At 41.4% G+C, this 22,446-nt stretch overlaps 1 protein-coding gene across 2 annotated transcripts in view; it reads right to left on the reverse strand.

The window, feature by feature from the left end:
• LOC119954148 overlaps positions 1–22,446 on the reverse strand; it is a 47,184-nt gene that overhangs the window by 4,187 nt on the left and 20,551 nt on the right. For both annotated transcript variants that reach the window (XM_038779099.1, XM_038779100.1), the window contains exons 5-11: positions 21,214–21,283; positions 19,307–19,368; positions 15,084–15,126; positions 10,815–10,860; positions 10,323–10,457; positions 9,808–9,934; positions 4,317–4,441 (exon numbers count right to left, since the gene is read on the reverse strand). In XM_038779099.1, coding sequence (XP_038635027.1) covers positions 4,317–4,441; positions 9,808–9,934; positions 10,323–10,457; positions 10,815–10,860; positions 15,084–15,126; positions 19,307–19,368; positions 21,214–21,283 — 608 coding nt within the window. The remainder of the gene's footprint in view (positions 1–4,316; positions 4,442–9,807; positions 9,935–10,322; positions 10,458–10,814; positions 10,861–15,083; positions 15,127–19,306; positions 19,369–21,213; positions 21,284–22,446) is intronic.

Raw genomic sequence — 22,446 nt, forward strand, 5'->3', positions numbered from 1 at the left:
AAAGGACCTTGCTATAAAATCCTTTTTTGTTTTTAGAATTACACACTGATGCACACATAGGAAACATAGAAGTTACAACACTGAACCAGGCCAATCAGCCCAATCAGTGTTGACTTTCATCCTCCACGCAAGTAAGTAGTTCCAATCATATTTATCCACCCAGTTCTGATATTTCTTCAATCTCATTTTCTTTAAGAAAGTGATGTTTCAGGTACAGACTATGTACATTCCAACAAGGATGAAAGGTTAAGTGAACCAAAGTCAGGGTTCCTTGGACGATGAGGGAAAGAGAGAATATGATGCAAAAAAAAAAAAAGAGGGTGAATGATGAATCTCAGATGAATTCTACAAGTGAGAACCTGGCCAAATACCTTTAACAGGCAAATCCTGTCAGGGTGGAGATCAACCTCTCCACCCTGTGCCCTGGTCTGGGAGAGGAGAGGGTGGGGGGGGGGGGGGGGGGGGGGGGGGGAATCTGCTGGAATTCTTGACGCTCGAAAAGGTCAAATTTGAACTGAGGGGACGAGTTCTACAATTCATAGGCGTTATTCATTATGCACTTTCGCGAATTGGATCACATGTTAATGGTGACGATGGGTGGTACCCGATTCCTTTTTGTCGTTTGTTTATGTTAACATGCAGGCTAATATTTGGGGTTTGGTGGGAGGATGGGATCGTTGATATTGATATGGGGATTGACATTACATTCGTTACTGATTATTGGGTGTAAATTTATGAGAAAATGTGAAAAAGGAGAATAAAAATATTTTTCAAAAAAAAACATAGTAGGGAACTGAAAAATCTTCAACTGCCATGTAAATAGTGAGCAGATAACAAGAAAGAGGCTGGCAGGAGAGTGGAACCTTGAGCCTACTCTGCCATTCAATATAAGACCATAAGACATAGGAGTAGAATTAGGCTACTTGGCCAATCGAGTCTGCTCCGCCATTCAATCATCCTGATATGTTTCTCATCCCCATTCTCCTGCCTTCTCCCCATAACCCCTGATCCCCTTATTAATCAAGAACCTATCTATCTCGGTCTTAAAGACACTTAGTGAATTGGCCTACACAGCCTTCTGCGGCAAAGAGTTCCACAGATTCACCACCCTCTGGCTGAAAAAATTCCTCCTCATCTCTGTTTTAAAGGATCGTCCCTTTAATCGGAGATGGTGTCCTCTGGTTCTAGTTTTTCCTACAAATGGAAACATCCTCTCCATGTCCACTCTATGCAGGCCTCGCACTATCTTGTGCGTTTCAATAAGATCCCCTCTCATCCTTCTAAACTCTAATGAGTACAGACCCAGAGTCCTCAAACGTTCCTCATACGACAATATGATGATGTGGAGATGCCGGCGTTGGACTGGGGTGAGCACAGTAAGAAGTCTTACAACACCAGGTTAAAGTCCAACAGGTTTGATTTGAATCACTAGCTTTCGGAGCACTGCTCCTTCCTTCACCTGAATATGATGGCTAATTGGATTATGGCCTTCACCATCACTTTTCTGCCTGTCCCACATAGTCCCCAACTCCCTTTGTCAATCAAAAATCTGACCTGTGAATATATTCAATGACCCAGCCTTCACCGCCCTATGTGGAAGAGAATTCCAAAGATTAACGATCCTCAGAGAAGCAATTCCTCCTCATCCCTGTTTAAAGTGGGAGAACCCTTATTTTTAAGCTCTGTCCCTAGTTCTAAATTCCCTCATGAGAGGAAACATCCTCTCGGCTAAACCTATTCAACCTTTCCTCATAAGTTAACCCCTTCATCCCAGGAATCAGCCCAGTGAACCTTCTCTAAACCGTTTCCAATGCAAGCATATCCCTCCTTAAGGAAGTTGACCAGAACTGTTGAAAAGCTAGTATCAATAATGGTGACCTAGAAAATACTGGATTGTCATTGTTACAAATGCAAGGTTTTATAAGATTGTTATATTGTGAGACTGTGACTTTAATTTGGAGGAATGAAGGGGGTCATGTAACCCGTTCTGAATTCTGACAGCAAGCCTAGTGGGCTTGGATGTTAAAAAGAGGGTGGGAAGGAAGAGAAAGAATCCAGGTTGATTTACCGGGAAGAAGATACCAGGCCTATAAAGAATGACAGAAACAGTTGTACTGATGGTGGAGAGACTCCAACTCCAAAATCCCAGGAAGATGTTAGAAATGTCAGGTTTTATAAACAGATATACTTCTATTTAGTTTCAAGATAGAATGAAGTTGATAGTTTACAGAATAGAATGAAGTTGGGAGTTTACAGAATAGATCATTAGCATTATCTACCTGGATACAAGGCCTGTGTGAGTCACGTTGCCATGGAAATGGACTTTGAGAGGGAGAGAGTCAACAGGAAGCCATCATATGATTGGTTTACAGGGTCTTTTTCTCAAGTTATCACTGAACCTCAGTCTCTGTCTGACAGAATCCAGTGCCAAGAGGTTGATGAGCAAGTCTCTATGGTCCACCATGCAAGAAAGTAGGTGGGAGTTCTTGTTTGGATTGAAGAGACAAGAGTTCATGAGAATTTACCTAAGACTGGAACTGTCACCTAGATTTGGCTTGAGGGAGGAATCTCCAGAATAACCCTGGCCGTGAAAGCATCCAAATGAGCCTCATGATTTAGTGTCATTCCCCTGCAACCCTGCACAGTGTATCTATTCAAGTAATCATCTAATGCCCCCTTGAATGCTTTGACTGAATCTGCCTCCCCCACACTTCCAGGCTGTGCATTTCTCATCCGTGCCAACCATTGTGTGAAAAAGTTTCCCCTCACATCACATTTGGGGTTATTTTGCAAATCACTTTAAATCTGTGCCATCTCATTGTTGATCTTTTTATGAGTGGGAGGAGTTTCTCCCTTTCTACTGTGCACAGCCCAGCACCCTCATGATTTTAAACATTTCCATCAAATTTCCTGTTAGCCGCGTTCTCTCCAAGCAGAAGAGCAGAACAGTCCCAGCCTCGCCAATCTATCCTAACTGAAGTTTCTCATCTCTGGAACCATTCTTGTAAACCTCTTCTGACTCTATAGTGTGGCACTCAGAACACAGCTGGGAAATTGTGTATAGTTCTAACTAGCATCTTGTACAAGTTCAGCATAATATCCTTGCTCTTGTACTCGATGCCCCTATTAATAAAGCCCAGCAAACTATACGCTTTATTAACTGCTCTCTCCACCTGTCCTGCCACCTTCACTGATCTTTGCATATATACACCCAGATCTCTGCTCCTGCACCCCTTTAAAATTTCACCCACTTTATATTGTCTTTCCATGTTCTTCCTACCAAAATGCATCACTTGACACTTCTCCACATTTAATTTCATCTGCTCACTTGACAAACTTGTCTATGTCCTTTTGAAGTTCCACACTGTCCGTTTCACAGTTTATAATACTTTCAAATCAGTTGGATTGGTTCCAGGAGAATAAGAGGGCATAAGGGAAAGACTAAAGTAAAACCGTGGAGGCAGATTTTCAGTTGCGTAAAAGCATGATCAAAGGAATCTTTTTGTGGTGTATTGTATAAGTTGCCAGCATTTAGTTCTCTTCTAGCTTTTTATTACAGTTTTTAAAAAATCTTAAACTTGAAATTTTGTTGTCACCGTTTCAACAATTATGGGAATTCAAACTTTAAAAAAAGTTATTGGTCTCTACGGAGATCATAACATCGCAAAGTATCCATCTGGTTCACAAATGTTATTTAGGAAATGAAATATCCGATTCATACCTCGTCTGGCCTATATGAAATTCACAGCAATATTGTTAACTCTGAATGCCCCCAGAAAGGGCCTAGGAAGCCACTCAATTTTATAAAAAAAGGGAGCTCCCCTTCAGCTTCTCAAAGGCAATCAAGAATGGGCAACAAATGCTGGCATTGCTAGCACAAGTTTTTTTTCTACTTCCCAAATCCTTGTGCCCTTCAAGTGGGTCTCCCTAATTAATGATAGTGTCTTGCTTTGGATTCACATCTAACAGTAAATTAATCTGTTCCTATTATGGCACGGAAGGCCTGGATCTAGTTTGGCCAAAACTATTTTACTGAGGGATCTTTAGTCATGACAGAGAAAATAGTAATTACTCTTCAAAGATGAAGTGTGCAATGTATTTCACTGTAACATTCAAGTTTAAAAGTAGGAGTTGTGTTTTACTGACTTGACAGAAACTCCATACCTTTGTATTGAGTAGGGGGCTGGGGATTTACAGCAGAATTCTCTGTTGAACAGCAATATAAACATTCTTCAAAAATATTCGCAAAATAAGTACATTAACAAAAATCTTTGAGTCAATAATATATACATATTTAAATATATGAAGATGTTTACCGTTGGGTGCTTCCACTGCTCTGGTACTCTACAAATTCATTTTCTAATTGTGCCACAATATCATCAATGACTCTGAATTGAGAGGGATCACTGGCAAACTCTTGATGCTGCTTAGAGGTAAGATGCTGCAATATAAAAATTAATCAATGTCTTACCGTCTCAATTATTTTACTTTAGATTTTAAACAGTTGCCACAGCAATCTCTGTTGACATGATATCTAATTAATATTGGAAGTCATTACCCAAACAATGCCCTGATTTTTATGCATCTAGAGAATTACTATATTAAAATCCCTGGACCTCATTTTGCAGTCAGCAGTGAAGCAATGGAGCTCGTCACTGACTTCAAGAGGACAAATGTCCACATAGACCAGTCATTTTTGTGGTGAGGACTTTCTTCCTTTCCCGATGCTGGTTGAATCTGGCACCAAGTCATTGGAATCGCCACACCTCCAGTAAGTGATGTATTCAAGCAGGGCAAACAGCCAATTGGACTGGAGTATTCTTAGACTGCAGGTAGACAGTTAAAACCACAATTCCTTCACTTTCATTTTTTTTTTTTTTACAGATCATGAAATAAATGCATAGGATTTAGTTTGAAGCTAAAGTATCAAAAAATAAATACATTTAAATTATGGCTTTTTACATGGTGAAATCTGACATTCAAAAAATAGAAAATTACTCTTTTACAGCCAGCGAGGTCATTTAGCAGTAATTATAAACCAAGTTGCACATCATTCAACAAGGTGTAACTTTTTCAAGAATTTTTACAGCGAAGGAGGTGGTGAAGGGCAGAGACAGAGAGCACGTTGCCAGAGACGTATAGTTCAAGGAGCTGGCAGGGAGTCAGCGAGGGACAGAGCAAGACTTTGAAATAAGAGGGGAAAAAAAACTCAAAGTGTGACATCAGACGAAAATTAAGTGATTGCTTGGGGAGTATTTCTCTTTTTCTAAACTAGGGCATGTTTAACTCAAGAGCTGGGAAAGTAAACATTTCAATCTGGAAAAGATAGGGAAAGACAAAAAGGAAGACGGGGTAGCAATGTGATTAAGGTGGATATTGGTGTGTTGGAAAGAGGGGACATCCTGGAGGGGGCAATGGCAGAACCAATTTGGTTGGAGTTGGGAAGAACAAGGGGAGGAGGATCACATTATAGACCTTCACATAATGAGAGATAAAAGAGCAAATCTGCAGGGAAAATCACAGATATGTGCAAGAACCATATAGTGGTAACATTGGGGGACCTTAATTAAAGTTAGAATAATGGGTAAAAAGCAGCACTGTGGTGCAGTGGGTAGGACTACAGCCTCACGGTGCAGAGGTCCCAGATTCGATCCAGGCTCTGGGTCACGGTCCGTGTGGAATTTGCACATTCTCTCCTTGTTTGCGTGGGTTTCATCTCCAAAACCCAAAAGATGTGCAGGGTAGGTGGATTTGTGATATGGTCCAAATTAAGTAATGGCATGATGGGAAAACTGGTCAATGGGAAGACCAGTCAAAATGTTTGATACAATGTAAGAAAAGCTGCCCTAACCATTTCAGACTGTAAGACTGATAAGGCCAACTCTGCATAACTTGGTCTGAATAAGATCAGAGAAGGTCAAGCCATTCCAAAATACCGGATCTCGGCAACTCCTGATAAAACTAACTCGTCATAACCCAGGGCCTTAGGAATAAAACAAAATAAGTTCAGGAAGAAATAAATCTCCTCCGACCTTTCAATGTTCCCTCCAAGGACAAGATAATGGTATGAGTGATGCGACAAAAAAGGTCTGTTTTATGACATTGCTTCCGTTTCTATTTCTGATCGAATTCCTGACTAAACTGTTGTCACGCAATCTTGATAATGATAATGTATAAATATTGAGCTGATTATCTGTGAAAGCACGAACTTGAGAAGGAATCAGCAGTTTTGCTGACTACTCTCCGACCTCAAGTTTCAGCCATAAACTGCAGTCTGTTTGAAAATAAAGTCCTGTTAAGTTTTCTTAATGAGCGTTGTTGAATCTTTCTACCACAGTCCAGAAGCGGGAAAAATATTGACTTCTACAGATTGGCCACACTAAATTGCCCCTTAATTGGAAAAATTGGGCACTCTTAAATTTATAAAAAAACAAAATTAAAAAAAAGAATAAAGGGTAAGGAATTTCTGAAATGTGTTTAAAAGATCTTTGACCTGTATGTTCTCGGTCCAAGTAGGAAGGAGGTATTGCCTGATCTGCTGCTAGGGAATGAGGTGGACCAAGTGTCTTTGGAGGAACACTCGGATAAGAGGGATCATTGGAACATAAATGTCATATTAGTAATGGAAAACAGAAAACAGTCCAAAGTAGAAATTCTAAATTGAAGAGTTCGAACTTCAATAGGATAAGAGCAGAGCTAGTCAGGGTAAAATGAAGCCAACGATTGACAAGAAAAACGGTAACGGAGATCTTTAATGGTGTCACGGTGGTTAGCACTGCTGCCTCACAGCGCCATGGATCTGGGTTCAATTCCAGCTTTGGGTGACTGTCTGTGTGAAGTTTGCACTTCCTCCCCGTGTCCGCGCGGGTTTCCTCCAGGTGCTCCGGTTTCCTCCCACTGTCCAAAGATGTGCAGGTAAGGTGGATTGGCCATGATAAATTGCCCCTTCCAAAAGGGAAAGGGGGTACTGGGTTACAGGGACAGGTGGAGATGTGGGCCTAAGTAGGGTGCTCTTTCCAAGGACTGGTGCAGACACGATCGGCCGGATGGCCTCCTTTTGCACTGCAAATTCTATGATTCTATGATTAAGGAAGTAATGTTTCAGATACAGGTACACGGGCACAAGGGAAGAAGAAACAGTTCTCCTTGATGAGAGAATATGATGAAACAAAAACCCGCCGCATGGGAGAAAAATAAGATTTCTCAATATTTTTACAATAGGGCAGCACGGTGGCCTAGTGGTTAGCACAACTGCCTCACGGCGCTGAGGTCCCAGGTTCGATCCCGGCTCTGGGTCACTGTCCGTGTGGAGTTTGCACATTCTCCCCGTGTCTGCGTGGGTTTCGCCCCCACAACCCAAAAATGTGCAGAGTAGGTGGATTGGCCACGCTAAATTGCCCCTTAATTGGAAAAAATAATTGGGTAATCTAAATTTATAAAAAAAAAATATTTTTACAATATCATTCTCATATGCTGTGAAACAGCTTGAGTATGTGAATATGGGTTAAACTGAATACACTAAAAATAAATAAGAGGTAGGTTTGAAGACAAGCGATTGAAATGGAAATGAACAGAGCTACGATGGAGTGCCAGGGGGCAAAATTAATTGGAGTTTACACTAGGCAGATAAAGGAAATGATTTAAAGTTAATATATAATTGAGAGATTGTAAGGGGTTAGACAAAGTAATAAATTTACTTGATAGAGCAACATGAAAGATCAGCAAACATTCTGATAAAAGGAACCTCCAAAGGACCGTAGAAACAATAGAGTGGAAGATCAAAGCTCCAAAACCTAAGAATTGGCACCCCACTCTGCAACTGTATCCTTGACTTTCTAACCCAAAACCACAATCAGTAAGAATAAACAACAACAACACCTCCTCCACAATAGTCCTCAATACCGGGGCCCAGCAAGGCTGTGTACTTAGCCCCCTACTATACTCCCTGCGCACACACAACTGCGTGGCAAAATTTGGTTCCAACTCCATCTACAAGTTTGCTGTCGACACAACCATAATGGGCCAGATCTCGAATAACGACGAGTCAGAATACAGGAGGGAGATAGAGAACCGAGTGGACTGGTGCAGCGACAAAAATCTCTTCCTCAATGCCAGCAAAACTAAAGAGCTGGTCATTGACTTCAGGAAGCAAAGTTCTGTACACACCCTTGTCAGCATCAACGGAGCTGAGGTGGAGATGGTTAGCATTTTCAAATTCCTAGGAGTACACATCTCCAAAAATCTGTCCTGGTCCACCCACGGCGACGCTACCACCAAGGAAGCACAACAGCGCCTATACTTCCTCAGGAAACTAAGGAAATTCGGCATGTCCACATTAACTCTTACCAACTTTTACAGATGCACCATAGAAAGCATCCTATCTGGCTGCATCACAGCCTGATATGGCAACTGCTTGGCCCAAGACCGCAAGATACTTCAGAGAGTCGTGAACACAGCCCAATCCATCACACAAACCTGCCTCCCATCCATTGACTCAATCTACACCGAGGTACAGTGAAAAGTATTTTTCTGCGAGTAGCTCCACAGATCATTAATTACATGAAAAGGAAATAAAATAAAATACATAATAGGGCAACACAAGGTACACAATGTAACTAGATAACACCAGCATCGGGTGAAGCATACAGGGGTGTAGTGTTAATGAGGTCAGTCCATAAGAGGGTCATTTAGGAGATTGGTAACAGTGGGAAGAAGCTGTTTTTGAGTCTGATTGTGCGTGTTTGTTTTAATGATTGTTAAAATTTAATGTTTAAAACCTTCACAAGTGGTTTGAAATTTACTTCTCCTGACTTCAGATAACTCCTCATAACATACTGCAAATCATTGTGGGAGCTTGTTCAAGTTTCCCATCGAGATTTAGGCAGCCTAGCACTTACCACCTGCCTACCATGATGCATGTCAGATGAATCCTACAAGTGGGAACCAGGTCAAATGTAATAAATTGAGAGAAGAAACGAAGAGGAGAATACGACAGCAAAAAAAAATATGAGAATAGAATGTTAATTAACGTAGAAGGGAACCCAAACTTTTGATTGACGTGCAAACAATAAGTTGGTATGAGAAGTGGGGAGGGGCCTATTCAGGGCAGTGTGTGATACATATTCTTAGAGATGCGGGGCATGGCTGGAATAGGTAATAAGTTCTTTGTACCTGTGTTGTCGAAGGAAGAGGATGCTGACAAAATATCGGTAGAAGTAAAGATGGTAGAGGTAATGGAGTTTAGTTCACATAGGAGGGTTTTGTAGACCATCTGGAACCCCAAGTGTGTGAAGATGGTGCAGAGAGAAGGACATTAAATTATGAAAAGGACATTGGAGTCCCATGGCAGTCTTTTTCAACATTCCCTCTAAGCTGTTTGGGTATGCAGCCACGCAGCAATTAGGAATGTGCTGCGCAGGGAACAAACAGGAAGTTGCATGCAGTGCAGTGGCGTGGGGCAATCTTGAAGAGGTCATGTAATGTAATGAACAGGAGGCATGCAGAAAAAGAAACTTAATTGGAAGGTACTTCACTTTAGTTTTGAAGAAGTGGGAGCTGAAAACAGGGCCAGCATGAAAGTCCAATTCCAAGGATCCATTTGAAGATTTAAAAAATTCAAGAAAAAAACATTAGCCATTTGAGCTCAGGGAATTGGAAATCTTGCACAGTGACAATTCTGCAAATAAACTATTATCACAATTCCAGTCAAGAAGAAAACAATTAAAATGATAAAATGGACAGAAATCAGTCCACCAAGGCATTGGTAGATCCTATTTGAAGCATTATTCAAAAAAATTATATATTTACCCCAACAAGATCATAGTATGTCTCACGGCAACATTCACAGAATCTCTGTCGTTTGTTTTCTCTATGTGTTGCTATTGGTTTTGTGATGGATTCTACATCTCCCTCACTGTTGGTCATCCTACAATCCCTGTGCAATGAGAACAGTTAAAGTGATAACTCATTTAGATTACAAATGAAAACAATGGCTTTGCACAAGTCAAAAAACACAGGACTGTAAAAAGTATTTTTCAAAGCAAAAAAACAAAATAACTATTGCAACATGGTGTTCTGGACATAATGAGGTGATTTTTAGCTGTCAGTTACATATGGTTACATATCCCACAAATAATTAGGTATTTCAGAGCCCTATTCAATAACTCACCAAATTTAACCAAATAAAGCAGTCGTAACAGAGTTTGTGAATGAATAATTGTAAAGGGATAACGAGTCACTTCAGTTAAACTTAATTGCTGGATTGTCTGGAATTCAAAAAAAAAAAGTTACCACAAAACAGTTATCTATTTATAAATGTTTACCCATGTTTGCTGTTTTCTTGCTCCTGATGACCATTCCTCGATTTCTTCGGAGGATCAAATGCACTAAATCCTTTATGAGATTTGTAGTTCAGTTCTGGGTAGCTCACATATTGCTGGTAGAGGGGTCTAAAGTGTCTGCATACACACAATTTGCCAACATTTACAAATAGTTCTGTAAACACTGCATGAATTTAATGCATTTAATCAAGATTCGCTTTTAAATTTTGTAAATTTTAAAAGTATACAATAAATTGTTTGGTAGAAATCACATTAACAATTGTAACAAAAAGCAAAGGCAAGTATGATGAACAGAAAATGTGCTGAAAATTTTCATTCTTAATGCTGAATATTTATCAGGTTTTAACAAATACTTATTGTTCACTGGACTGATTTTGAAAGATGTTCAAATGTCCAATATTTTAGACCTAGTCATAAACAAGTATTAAACAACATAGAGCAATCCTTGTGTGGAAAAGATATCAGCAGACTTACCGACTGGAATCTTCGATTTTAAGAAAAGGTTGTTTTAGTTTCCCCACTAAACAAAAATAAAATGAGATGCAATTAATAGCAGTGCCCAAATCAACTGATTTATGGGGAAAATTAAAATAACAGTTACTGAATGCAGGAGCAATACTGACAAAAATGACAAAGTTAGAACATTAAAAGTGTTTTTCCCCAGGACTAAACAGTAGCTCTAAGATTCAAATCCCAACCTGTTAGTACTTTATCTATAGGCTCTATTTCAAGATCTGATTTCTGATAATGTCCAATCACGTAACAATGTACTTCTTGAACTTTTTAAATTTTGCTGATCGACTGTTTATGGCAATTCAATAATAATCTGGATGACGTGCTCTTATGAGGACAAGATAGATGCAAAGCAAAATGTATCATACTGCTACTGTGGAATGGTGATCCTTCAAGACTGTAAAGTCTGCTTGTTAATTGGTCAGCTTTGGCAAACTTGCCACTGAGTCAGAAGGTTGTGGGTTCAAACACCACTTGATTAACTTGAGCACATAATTGAAGTTGACACTTCAGTATAATACTGAGGGAGTGCAGGACTGTCTTTTAGATGAGATGTTAAACAGTGGTCTCATCTGTCCTCGGGTGGATGCAAACGGTCTCACTGTACTATTTGAAGAAGAACGGAGGAGTTCTTCCTGGCCAACATTTATCCCTCAACCAACACCTAAAACAGACGATAGAATCAATTATTTCATTTTGGTTTGTGGAATCTTGTGCTCAAAATGCTCGCTATGTTTCCTACAGTCTAACCGTGACTACAGTTCAAAGTACTTTCTTGGCAGTTGTCATGTGAGAGTGCCTTTAAGAAATGGTTGTTTAAGCAATGTACCTTTAAGAAATGCAGTGATGTCAGAGTGTGGGTGGAGCTGGGCTTTAGCTCAGCCATTTTGAAGTTTTTAGTTTCAGTTTGAGAGAGCTGCAGGAAGGAAAAGAGCTGGTCTGGTGATTTCTGCAAATCCAAAGACTATAAATATATTAAATGTAACCTGTTGTGCTCCTATTTTTGAAGGGATGAAGTCTTTTGGATGTTTAAAAGAACAGTTTGCAGGATTGGGTTGTGTATTATTTTCGGGGTTATCTTTGAAGTAAGGGGTGTTAAGAGATCCAATGTTTATTTTAAAAGGATAAGTTGAGTTCATGGAATAAACATTGTTTTGTTTTAAAAACCACGTGTCCATTATTGTAATACTACACCTGGGGAACAAGCCATGTGCTTCAAAAGCAACAATTGTTGCTTTTGAGTTGGTTGGACTCCATGAAACATTTTGGGGTTCTGAAAGCACCTCTCCCATAACACAGTAAAGTGCTTTGGGATGTCCCAAGGCGTGCAACATATTACATAAATTTAAGGTTTTTCTTTTCTTTAAACGTGCTACTTTAATTGTTCAAAAGCAATATATTGTGCATGCTGAACAATTGAAACCAGAGAATGCTGGAAGTACTCAGCAGCTCAGACATCCACGGACAGAGAAACAGAGGGTGCAATCAAATGGCCACGCTGTGCCATGGTGCAGTATGACTGATAGGAGCCGAGAGACCCTGATCCTGGGATCTACCCGGCTTGCAAGGCCTCACGAGATCTACCACGATACAGAAAATCCGTACGAGTTGGCAACTCTGATTTACCAGTACTACCAAAGAACCTGCCAGAGACACACTGACCAAAACGTACCTAACATTAGGATCTGCCATGATCCTGATGGCTGATAAGGGGACCCACTTATTAACCAAAATTGCAGCACTTCGTGCCATTCCATCAAAGCCAGAGTGAAATAAGTGCCCATCCACCCCCTCCGCAGTCTGGTCGGATCTCTTATCCCCAAGCCAGTCTCCTGCAAAAACCCCACATCAGTACTTAAGATTGCTTAGGTGAGCGACATCTTCACTGGGCCACCCAACCCACTTACGTTCCAGGTGACCACCGAACTGGAGGTCACCACCCCTCCTCATCCCGGAATTAGTCATTTCCACCATCAGGGGCGACAAGGTAAATATTCAAAGTACAGGCCAGAGGCTATCCCAAGATGGCCACTAAAACCACCTCCAGAATAAAACAAAGAAAGTCCTACTATCACAATCAGCAAACTAACCCCTCCCCCTCCTAATACGCCACACAAATACACAAACTGAAAACAAAACTCAAGATCCAACCCCCCCCCCAACTCAGATGCTAAACCCGCCAAACCTGACCAAACTGGTTCAACGGCTGCAGTTCCTCCCCCCATCTCATTCCCGTTCGCTAGCCTTGTTTATTGCCAGCGGGACAGTCTCTCTCTTCCCCCACCCTCCAGACAAAGAAAAAGACAATGCCCGCCTCGGGGGATAAAACAAGCCTCATTAGTACAGTCCCTATCATAAAAATCCCCCATCAACACCATGAACAGGAAAACAAATTTTATCAGCAAATATCAAAAACCATGTACAAGATATCCCAATACCCTTCCTGGCCCACATACATCAAGGATTTTATACATTCAATTAGACCCAACTCCATGCTTTTTAATATAAGTGTCCACTTCCCCCGGTTCCTCAAAAGTACTAGTTTTTGGGGCAGCACGGTGGCCTAGTGGTTAGCACAACCGCCTCACGGCGCTGAGGTCCCAGGTTCGATCCCGGCTCTGGGTCACTGTCCGTGTGGAGTTTGCACATTCTCCCCGTGTCTGCGTGGGTTTCGCCCCCACAACCCAAAAATGTGCAGAGTAGGTGGATTGGCCATGCTAAATTGCCCCTTAATTGGAAAAAATAATTGGGTACTCTAAATTTAAAAAAAAAGTACTAGTTTTTGGAATCATATGTGACCCATAACCCTGCCAGCTTTACCACCCTGAACCGGACTCCTTTCTTTTACAGAATGGCCTTAACCTTATTAAAGGCTGCCCAGTTCCTCACGAGCTCAGCCCCCATGCCCTGGTAAATCGGCACGCGCTTTCCTTCGCACGTCGAGTCAGTTTTTCTAGCCCATTTCAGGACTCACTCCTTCTCCTGAAAACTTTGCAATCGGATAATGATCGCTCGAGATGACTCGTTCAGCCAAGACTTCTCACGAAGTGTCCGATGAGCCCTGTCCAGCTCCGGAGGGCACCTGCGATAGTCCTTGCCCATTATCTTCCCAAACATCCACGATAAGATATTTTGTGGGATTCGAGCCCTCCATTCCCCATGATTTGGAGGTTCCGCCTCCTTGACTGATTTTTGAGACCATCGACCTTAACCTTCAATCTTTTATTCTCATCAGCCACCACTCTCATCCCGTCTTCCAACGATGCAAGCTGGCTCATTAATACCCTCACTACACCCTCTAGCACCTCGCCATGTTTCTTTACTGCTTCGGCAGCCTTATCAAGTTTCACCTGGACGGGGCCCAGTGCTTCCTCAATCAATTTTCGTAGACTATCCGACACCAACTTCTCGTGCTTACTGAAGTGTTCGTTAAGCCCTTTTGCGAGCACACTGGAGAGCATGACTGCTGTAATCAGGGCAGTCATCATCGACAACACTGCCGCCGCCATTTTCTCTGCATGAAGTCCGCTGAAGAATTACCTTCTGTGGATTTCTTGTTTCCTTTTATTTTTGGTTCGTGTTTGGTGCGGGAACCCTGTATTCCGATCCAGAATGCTTTCCTGCGAAAATCTCCCGAAACTTTGGGCAAAAAGGCCTTAAAATACGGATCCTGGTCGGAGCTACCTAGTGAACGGCCTCCCCTCACATGCCACCACCAGAAGTCCCGCTTAACGTGAACAGTTGCTACCTCACTTGATTTGCTACAGGCATCTGACAATGTGGGCCTGCCCCTGATATGCAGTTAAGATTAAGCAACAACTCTTTTGCGAGAGCCTCAGTGATGACCTGATTTAATGTTTTAAAAATTTTAATGTCCAAATATTGGGTGGGTTGCTCGATTCCAAGGTTTTACATCCCCACAAGTTAAAATCAGGCTCATTTAGCATTTTTAAAATTACATTTTTAGTATTGAAATTCACAATACAACAGCAGGAAATTACTATATATGCAAATTGGCAACTCCATATCCATCACTTTGAGAAAGGCATGCACGCAGCAACAGGGTGGATTTAATAAAATAAAAATTAATTGCCTCTACATTTAGAAAACATTTAAAAATAGCTAATATTTCCAAATCTGATGTTGTAACTAAACACAGTACAAATAAATTGCCAAATTATTTTTGCTTATTAAAAACAGTTTAAAAACACGCATTACGGCATAACTGACCTTTTGTATTCTTGCAGATGGATTTACGTGAATGACCATTTCCCTGCAAAATATCCCAAAAAACAATGAATTTGTTGTCAGGAAATAGAAGTAGTTTTAAGTAATCTATATTTGTAGTAAATACTATAAATAAGGTATAGATTTGAGTGAGTTTAATTTAGTGTTTTTGAATAAGAGAGGATAAAACATGTTAGACAAAGGTTATTGCATATATGGAGATTTTTGGATTCAGTTCAAACTGCATTTCTATCGTGGAGGGAGTGTTTACGATGGGAAAAGTAAACATGAGCTAGGGGAAAGAATGAGATGCTGATTAGCAACCAGGGGTCATTTTAGGGAGAAGGCCTTTTGAGTTTTAGTGTTTAACTGGATCCAGGCAGTTGGAGATATGAAGCTAGAGAGGCAACAGTTCCTGGCTCTGCTGGAAGTAGGAAAGCTATACAATGGAGTAATGGGCACAAAAGCAAGCTCCAGAGAAGCTAAAGTTAGTTCTAGAAACCAGAAGTTTCCAGGATGTTTGAAGTTAAAGGAACAAAGAGGAACTGCCATTGGAACAGGGTACTGGTCACTGAAGCTAAACACAGAGTTGGAAGAGCAAACCTGGGGGAAGTTGGCCAAGGAAAAGCCAGACAAAACATGTGAGTATGGTTAAACCTGTGAGCAAGTTAACAATATTGTTGATCGGAGAGCAGGTGAAGTTGATACAGCAAGTGGTAACTCATAGTATGAAGTGGAAAGCAAACATCGCTTCTGCCATCAATTTGTCCACCGTTATGAAACACATCAGGAGCAGTTTGATAAAGAGATATTCTCCCCTGCAGGGAAGAGGAATATCTGAACGGTTGCCTATCCCAATGTGGAAGAAGCTCTGCTAATGTGGTTCACGGCAGCTTGAGTGGAGGTCCCATCTCCCATCCAATCCTGCAGGAAAGGAGAGTCGCCCTAGCAAAAAAGCTGGGCCATGTGATGTTTACCTGCAGTGATGATGGCTGGGCTGATTTGATTTGAGACATATTATGGCATCATTTTCCATTTGGCTAGAGGGCAGCAGTTACAGCAGCAAGACAAATGATAGGTTCCAAAACGCCTTGCCCATAGCTTGAATGAGTACGCACTGCAAGGCATATTTAATGTGGATGAAACTGGACAGTTTTACCATCTTTGCCAGATTGCTCTTTGATGTTTAACGGTGAAACATGCAGCGGTGGACAGTGGAGCAAAGGACATATCACTGCTATGGTCTGCACCAATATGGGTGGCACCAAAAATCTGATGTTTTTTGTGATACGAAAGTCTGTGAATCCACATTTCTTCGCGGATGTCATCAAGTCATTACCCATGTAGTATGTGGCTAACAAAACCAGCTGGATGACCTCCAGCATTTTTGAGCATGCATCTGGTAAGTGGACAAAATGTATCAACAAAAAAAAAAGGTAGGCTGCATCCTGTTGGCTTCAAGAGCGTGAAATGTTGTTCTTGCCTCCCAAGACCACAGCCAAGCTCTAGCTAATGGATCGGGGTGATTAGGGACCTGAAAACCCATTACTAATCATAGGTGATCACTCACGCTATCGAGGTCATCGATAAGAAACCGGAGTTCAATCCAACTGTACTCGAGGCTACGTCATGATGAAAAAGGCTTGGAAGCTGGTGACAGAAGTCACAATTTCCAACTGTTTCCACCAGGCTGGGTTCAAACAGGTTACAACTGCACAACCAACTTGATGATGAGGCAGTTTTCACTCGGCTGCGGGAGGCCAGCATGGAAATTCCAGCAGGGGCAACCATGAGAACTTACGTTGAGGTGGACAATGCCATGTCACACAACAAACCTGACAGTTTGTTGTGCTTCTCCCTTTCATGAACTGTAATTGATTCTATTGCGTAAATTATGAGTGCAATTGTAGAAGTGGTATGTACATATGACAAGGAGGCCATTGAGTCTGAAGAGTCCAATGAATGCCCACCCGCTCACCTGCTGGTTTCCCTAGTAGATGCAGCAAAGACCATAGAGATGCACCAGGATTTTGCACTGCAGCAGTAAAACCCTGAAAATCTGTATGACTGCATTGAAGACATGGTACTATAATCACATAGGTCCTAAAACACAACACGCTAAGCAGAAAAAGATTACGAAGATTTTCTAGAACTAATTCCCTGCCTTTTTCAATGCAAAATCCTGGCCTTTTGCAAGTTCAGGTCATTGTAAGGCGCGAAAAAAATGAGTAAAGACTTTCACACATTTACTGCTTCACTTTGTTTTAATTTGGCACCTGAACCTATTTTTTTGGCCAAAATCACGCATGTAGGCATATCAGGCTATACGGAGACACATCCAGGTGAGAATGGGGCTTCCTCAGCAACCATGAAGTTCCATTTAACATGAATTTGGAGGTGGATCCTTGTGATTAGACTCATTAAGGTTTTATATTTAAACTTTCAATGTCGAGTATATATTTTGTCTCCTCAAAAGCTAACAATGTATTGCAGGTTAAATACTAGTATGGGCATCAATATGGCTCATAATATAAAGTTTGCAATGGTGGAGTTTATGATTTTGCATTTCAGTGCAACAAATGTTTTGTTTTCATGAATGCCGATTGATGTAACTCATTATTAACTGTACCAATATGCTTCTCCCTTTCATGAACTTTAATTGATTCTATTGCGTAAATTATGAATGCAAATTTATAGCTTTGTTTTCATGCATTTTCGGCTGACTGAAGAATTACAGATGGCCTGAAGGGATCATGGTCAGATTTATTGAAGTGATTCAAAAGACACAAGGAACAAAAGTAAACTTCTGAACTATTGAGACTTAGCTTTTGTATTGAAGATTTATAGTATAGGCCTGGAATTTGCCAAGTGGTGAAAGAATTGCTTTTGCTATTCACCTTGAATACAACTACCCGGGGACTTTAACAGACTTGACAGTGAAGACTTCTAGTCAGCTGGCATCTGTTTGAATGTGCTCCCCTCTATAAGGGATCTACAGAGTGAATATGAGCCCAGGAGAAACAGCAGGCAGGCTCTTTAACAAATCAAAGAATCCTCTGCAAAGCATTTAAATTATTCTACAGGATTAGGTCAAACATGTGGGATTATGTGAAAACCCCCCCAGAAAACTAATATTTTAATTTTTAAATAATTCTGCAATATTAATTTTCTTTTTGAAGCAATGAGACCGCACTTTTCTAAACATTTTCCAGGGCCAATGATGTTGTTTAGCATTAATTTTCACTCACTACATTGTTAAAACCTCCGTTACTCAACATTACACAACCCCTAACTTTCCCATTTGTCTTTAGAGTAAGAATAGTGGATGTTCACACCATTACAGTGAGTTTGGTGTAGATTTCATTGGCAAACACTGCAACAGCCCATCCTGCTCTGCAGTAGGGTATCGCTTACCATATCGTAAGGATTTTCCCATTTAATTAGGCTTGTGTGGATGCTGGAATTAACTTCAGTTATATCCAATAACTAAAAAAAAAATTTAGAGTACCCAATTCATTTTTTCCAATTAAGGGGCAATTTTAGCGTGGCCAATCCACTTGCACAGCTTTTGGGTTGTGGGGGTGAAACCCACGCAAACACGGGGAGAATGTGCAAACTCCACAGGGACAAAGCTGGGATCGAACCTGGGACCTCGGCGCTGTGAGGCAGCAGGGCTAACCCACTGCGCTACCGTGCTACCCAGTTATACCCAATAATAATGGCAGGCACTGGCATCCCCCCTGGTGTTAGTACAGTAAAGCTGGGCTATTATCTCAGTAAAATTAAAACAATTACTAAAAGTTCCAACACTGTAGCTGTTACTCAGATTAATAGAGCAGAAAGTTTACAATGTAAAATATGAAATTGGGCAGCTTTAAAACAAGGACTTAACAGACCAGCATGCTGACTTTCAGAACTATTATTATAAGAGTGCTAATCAGGCAACTATATTCTACCTTATTCATAAAATCCTCCTGGTCTTAAAATCATAGGTTTCATTAAAATGTTCATTGTTTTATTAAGCCACACAAAAAAAAGCTATAAACAGCAGAAAGTGACTGATTCAACTCAGCTTTGTTCAGAGCTCCCTGAATTGCTGTTCTGACCTAGATCACAGTAACTTCATTGAAGCCTACTTGGGACAATAAGCAATTATTATTATCATTTGCATCACGGTCAGATTAAACATCTCAGATTTAAAACAAATATACACATGCAAAACTCACCTCAGTTTTTCTATTGCCGTTCAGTAATTTAATGCCCCTTTTTTCAAAATATGCCAGCAAATCTTTGTAGCAGTTAAGGGCTGAAAAACCTCTTTTGTGGGAATCCATGCAAAATTTTTAACAAATGTCAGAATATATATAAACCACGATAAAATCTAAACAACTTTTAGGTATAGGTTTTGGATCTGCTGTAGCATTGCTCAGGTTAGATGTATTATAAAAGGTGGGATTGTGTTGGGAATAAAGGAACTGTTGGCTAAAATAAAGAAACGGATGGAAAAGGAATTAAATGGTATAGAGAACTCATAAGAAGAATTATAAATGTAAAATGTTAATTGGAACTTCATTTCTAATTGTAGAAGTTTATGTACAAAGGAGATTGAAGACCTTTTTAAAAAAGTGAAATATACAAAGCATTCATGAAAATTCTACAATAGGAAAAAGCATTTCCCGAGTCCACAACCACCACCTACCTGGAAGGACTGGAACAGGAGGAATGTGACACACCATCAACAACAAAGTTTACTCTAAGTCACACACTATCCCAACTTGGGACATGTATCATAGATTCTGGAACACTCCGCTTAACAGTATTATGGAAAAACCTTCACGTTGACTGCAGCAGTTTCAAGAAGGCAATTCATCAACCCTTTCTTAAGGGTAACTAGACACAGCAATAAACTTTGACCTTACAAGCACCAATGTCCCAAAGACAAATAATTAACAAAAATACTAAAATATATTTGTTCCTGCAAAAGTGACTGTATATATTATATAGGGGTCAAGGCCAGTGCTGCATTTAGGTCAACGAAGGGAGAAATAACTTGGCCCAAGTATTATTATTTTACAAAAAAATGATAAGGTTTAATCAACAAAGCCCAAAAACAATTAGGGCGGGAATCAGCGAGATGGCCCAATGCCGGCGTAAAAAACGGCGCAAACCACTCCGGCGTCGGGCCGACCGGAAGGTGCAAAATTCTCCCCACTTCCGGGGGCTAGGCCGGCGCCAAAGGGCCGGCGTGAGTTAGCGCATGCGCAGAACCGCCGGCGTGGTTCAGCGCATGCGCAGACCAGCCAGCATATTCTGCCGCATGCGCAGGGGGGTGTCTTCACCCCGCCGGCCATGGCGGAGTCCTACAGGGGCCGGCATGGAAGGAAGAAGTGCCCCCCCACACCGGGTCGGATCCCCCCCACCACCCCCTCCGAGGACCGACCAGCCAATTTATCTGCCAGGTCCCGCCGTATGGGACCATGTCCAATTCACGCCAGCAGGACTGGCCAGAAACCGACCGCTCGGTCCATCAGGGCCTGGAGAATTGCCGAGGGGCCGCTGCCAACGGCCCCCGACTGGCGTGGCGTGACCCCCCCCCCCAGTGATAGCGGGAACATGTCCACTCTGGGGCTGGTTTAGCACACTGGGCTAAATCACTGGCTTTTAAAGCAGACCAAGGCAGGCCAGCAGCACGGTTCAATTCCCATATCAGCCTCCCCGAACAGGCGTCGGAATGTGGCGACTAGGGGCTTTTCACAGAAGCCTACTTGTGACAATAAGCGATTCTCTCTCTCTCTCATTTGTTCTACCAACCGGGATAGGTTTAACTTGTGTAGTGCCTCCCATTCCCGGACCACCTGGATTCCCAGATATCGAAAGCTCTTCCCTATCATTCTAAGCGGCAGCCCTCCCAGCCTCTTCTCCTGTCCTCTTGCCTGGATCTCGAACATCTCGATAAGCGATTTTATAATGGACACACTTACACGCACTGCCTTCCCCACACAGTGGTAGTTTTAAGCAATTACAGATTGATAGATACAGGACTAGAGTGGAGTTTGTGCAATTACGGTAATTTTCAAAATGAAAATGTATTAGATTATACAGTGTAAAACACACATGCAATTGGAAAGGATACCATCAAGATGTAGGATTTTCACTCCCCAGGAACGCGCATTGTCCAAAATGCTGTTGGCACCAGCACATTCCTGGAAGAGAAAAGAAGAGGGCATTTTGCAGTTTTGCTGTTCAGTTTTTTTGCAGATGAAAATCATTTACCATCCCATGATATTTCATCTATTCCTCTAACTATACATCCTAGAATCCTCTAACTATACATCCTATAATTCAATTCAGTTTTCTTAATGCTGCCCACACACAGCTGTCAGTTTCATTGAGCTACCTATCAATGCCTCTCCATCTCTCTCCTGTCCTGTAGTCATTAAACTTTATTTCTCTCTTTTCTAATAACCTTGCATTTGTCATAACACATTTCATTTCCAATTAAGGGGAAATTTAGCGTGACCAATCCACCTACTCTGCACATCTTTGGGTTGTGGGGGTGAGACCCACACAAACGCGAGGAAAATGTGAAAACTCCATAGGAACAGTGATCCGGAGCTGGGATTGAACTCGGGTCCTCGGCGTAACGAGCATCAGCCCTAACCACTATGCCACCGCCCCTCATTTGTCATAACATAAGCAAAGTTTTTGTTTTAAAAAACATTTTATTAAGGTATTATAAGTACAACTTTGCTATGTTGATAGAACCAACTATATCTACCTTCAATAATCCAGTCAGTTTATTAGCAAAATTGTCAAATGCGAGTTTAGGATTCACTTCTTCAGAGCAATTCTGTAAAGAAATTAAAACTGGATTCTATTTTATAATCTTGTGGAAAATTAGCAGTCTTTTTAGGATTTAAGCATGTGAAAAGTTAAGGATAAGACCAATTAGTCCAATGACGTTCATCCTTCCACTGCCCGTTTTTGTTCACTTTTTGTATTGTTTTTGAAAATTATAAATATCTGACCACTCTACCACAGAATTCCTACAGGGCAGAAGGAGGCCATTCAGCCCATCGAGACTGCACCAACCATCTGAAAGAGAACCCTACCTAGGCCCACTCCCCGCCCTATCCCTGTAATGGGCAGCATGGTGGCACAGCGGTTAGCACTGCGGCCTCACAGCGCCAGGGACCCGGGTTCAATTCCGGCCTTGAGTGACTGCCTGTGTGAAGTTTGCACTTTCTCCCATGTCTGCATGGATTTCCTCCGAGTGCTCTGGTTTCCTCCCACAGTGCAGAGATGTGCAGGTTAGGTGGATTGGCCATCATCAATGCATTCAGATCTTGGGTGACTGTGTGGGATC

The sequence above is a fragment of the Scyliorhinus canicula genome, chromosome 19 (assembly GCF_902713615.1).
Source record: "Scyliorhinus canicula chromosome 19, sScyCan1.1, whole genome shotgun sequence".
In the NCBI taxonomy this organism is placed as follows: Eukaryota; Metazoa; Chordata; class Chondrichthyes; order Carcharhiniformes; family Scyliorhinidae; genus Scyliorhinus; species Scyliorhinus canicula.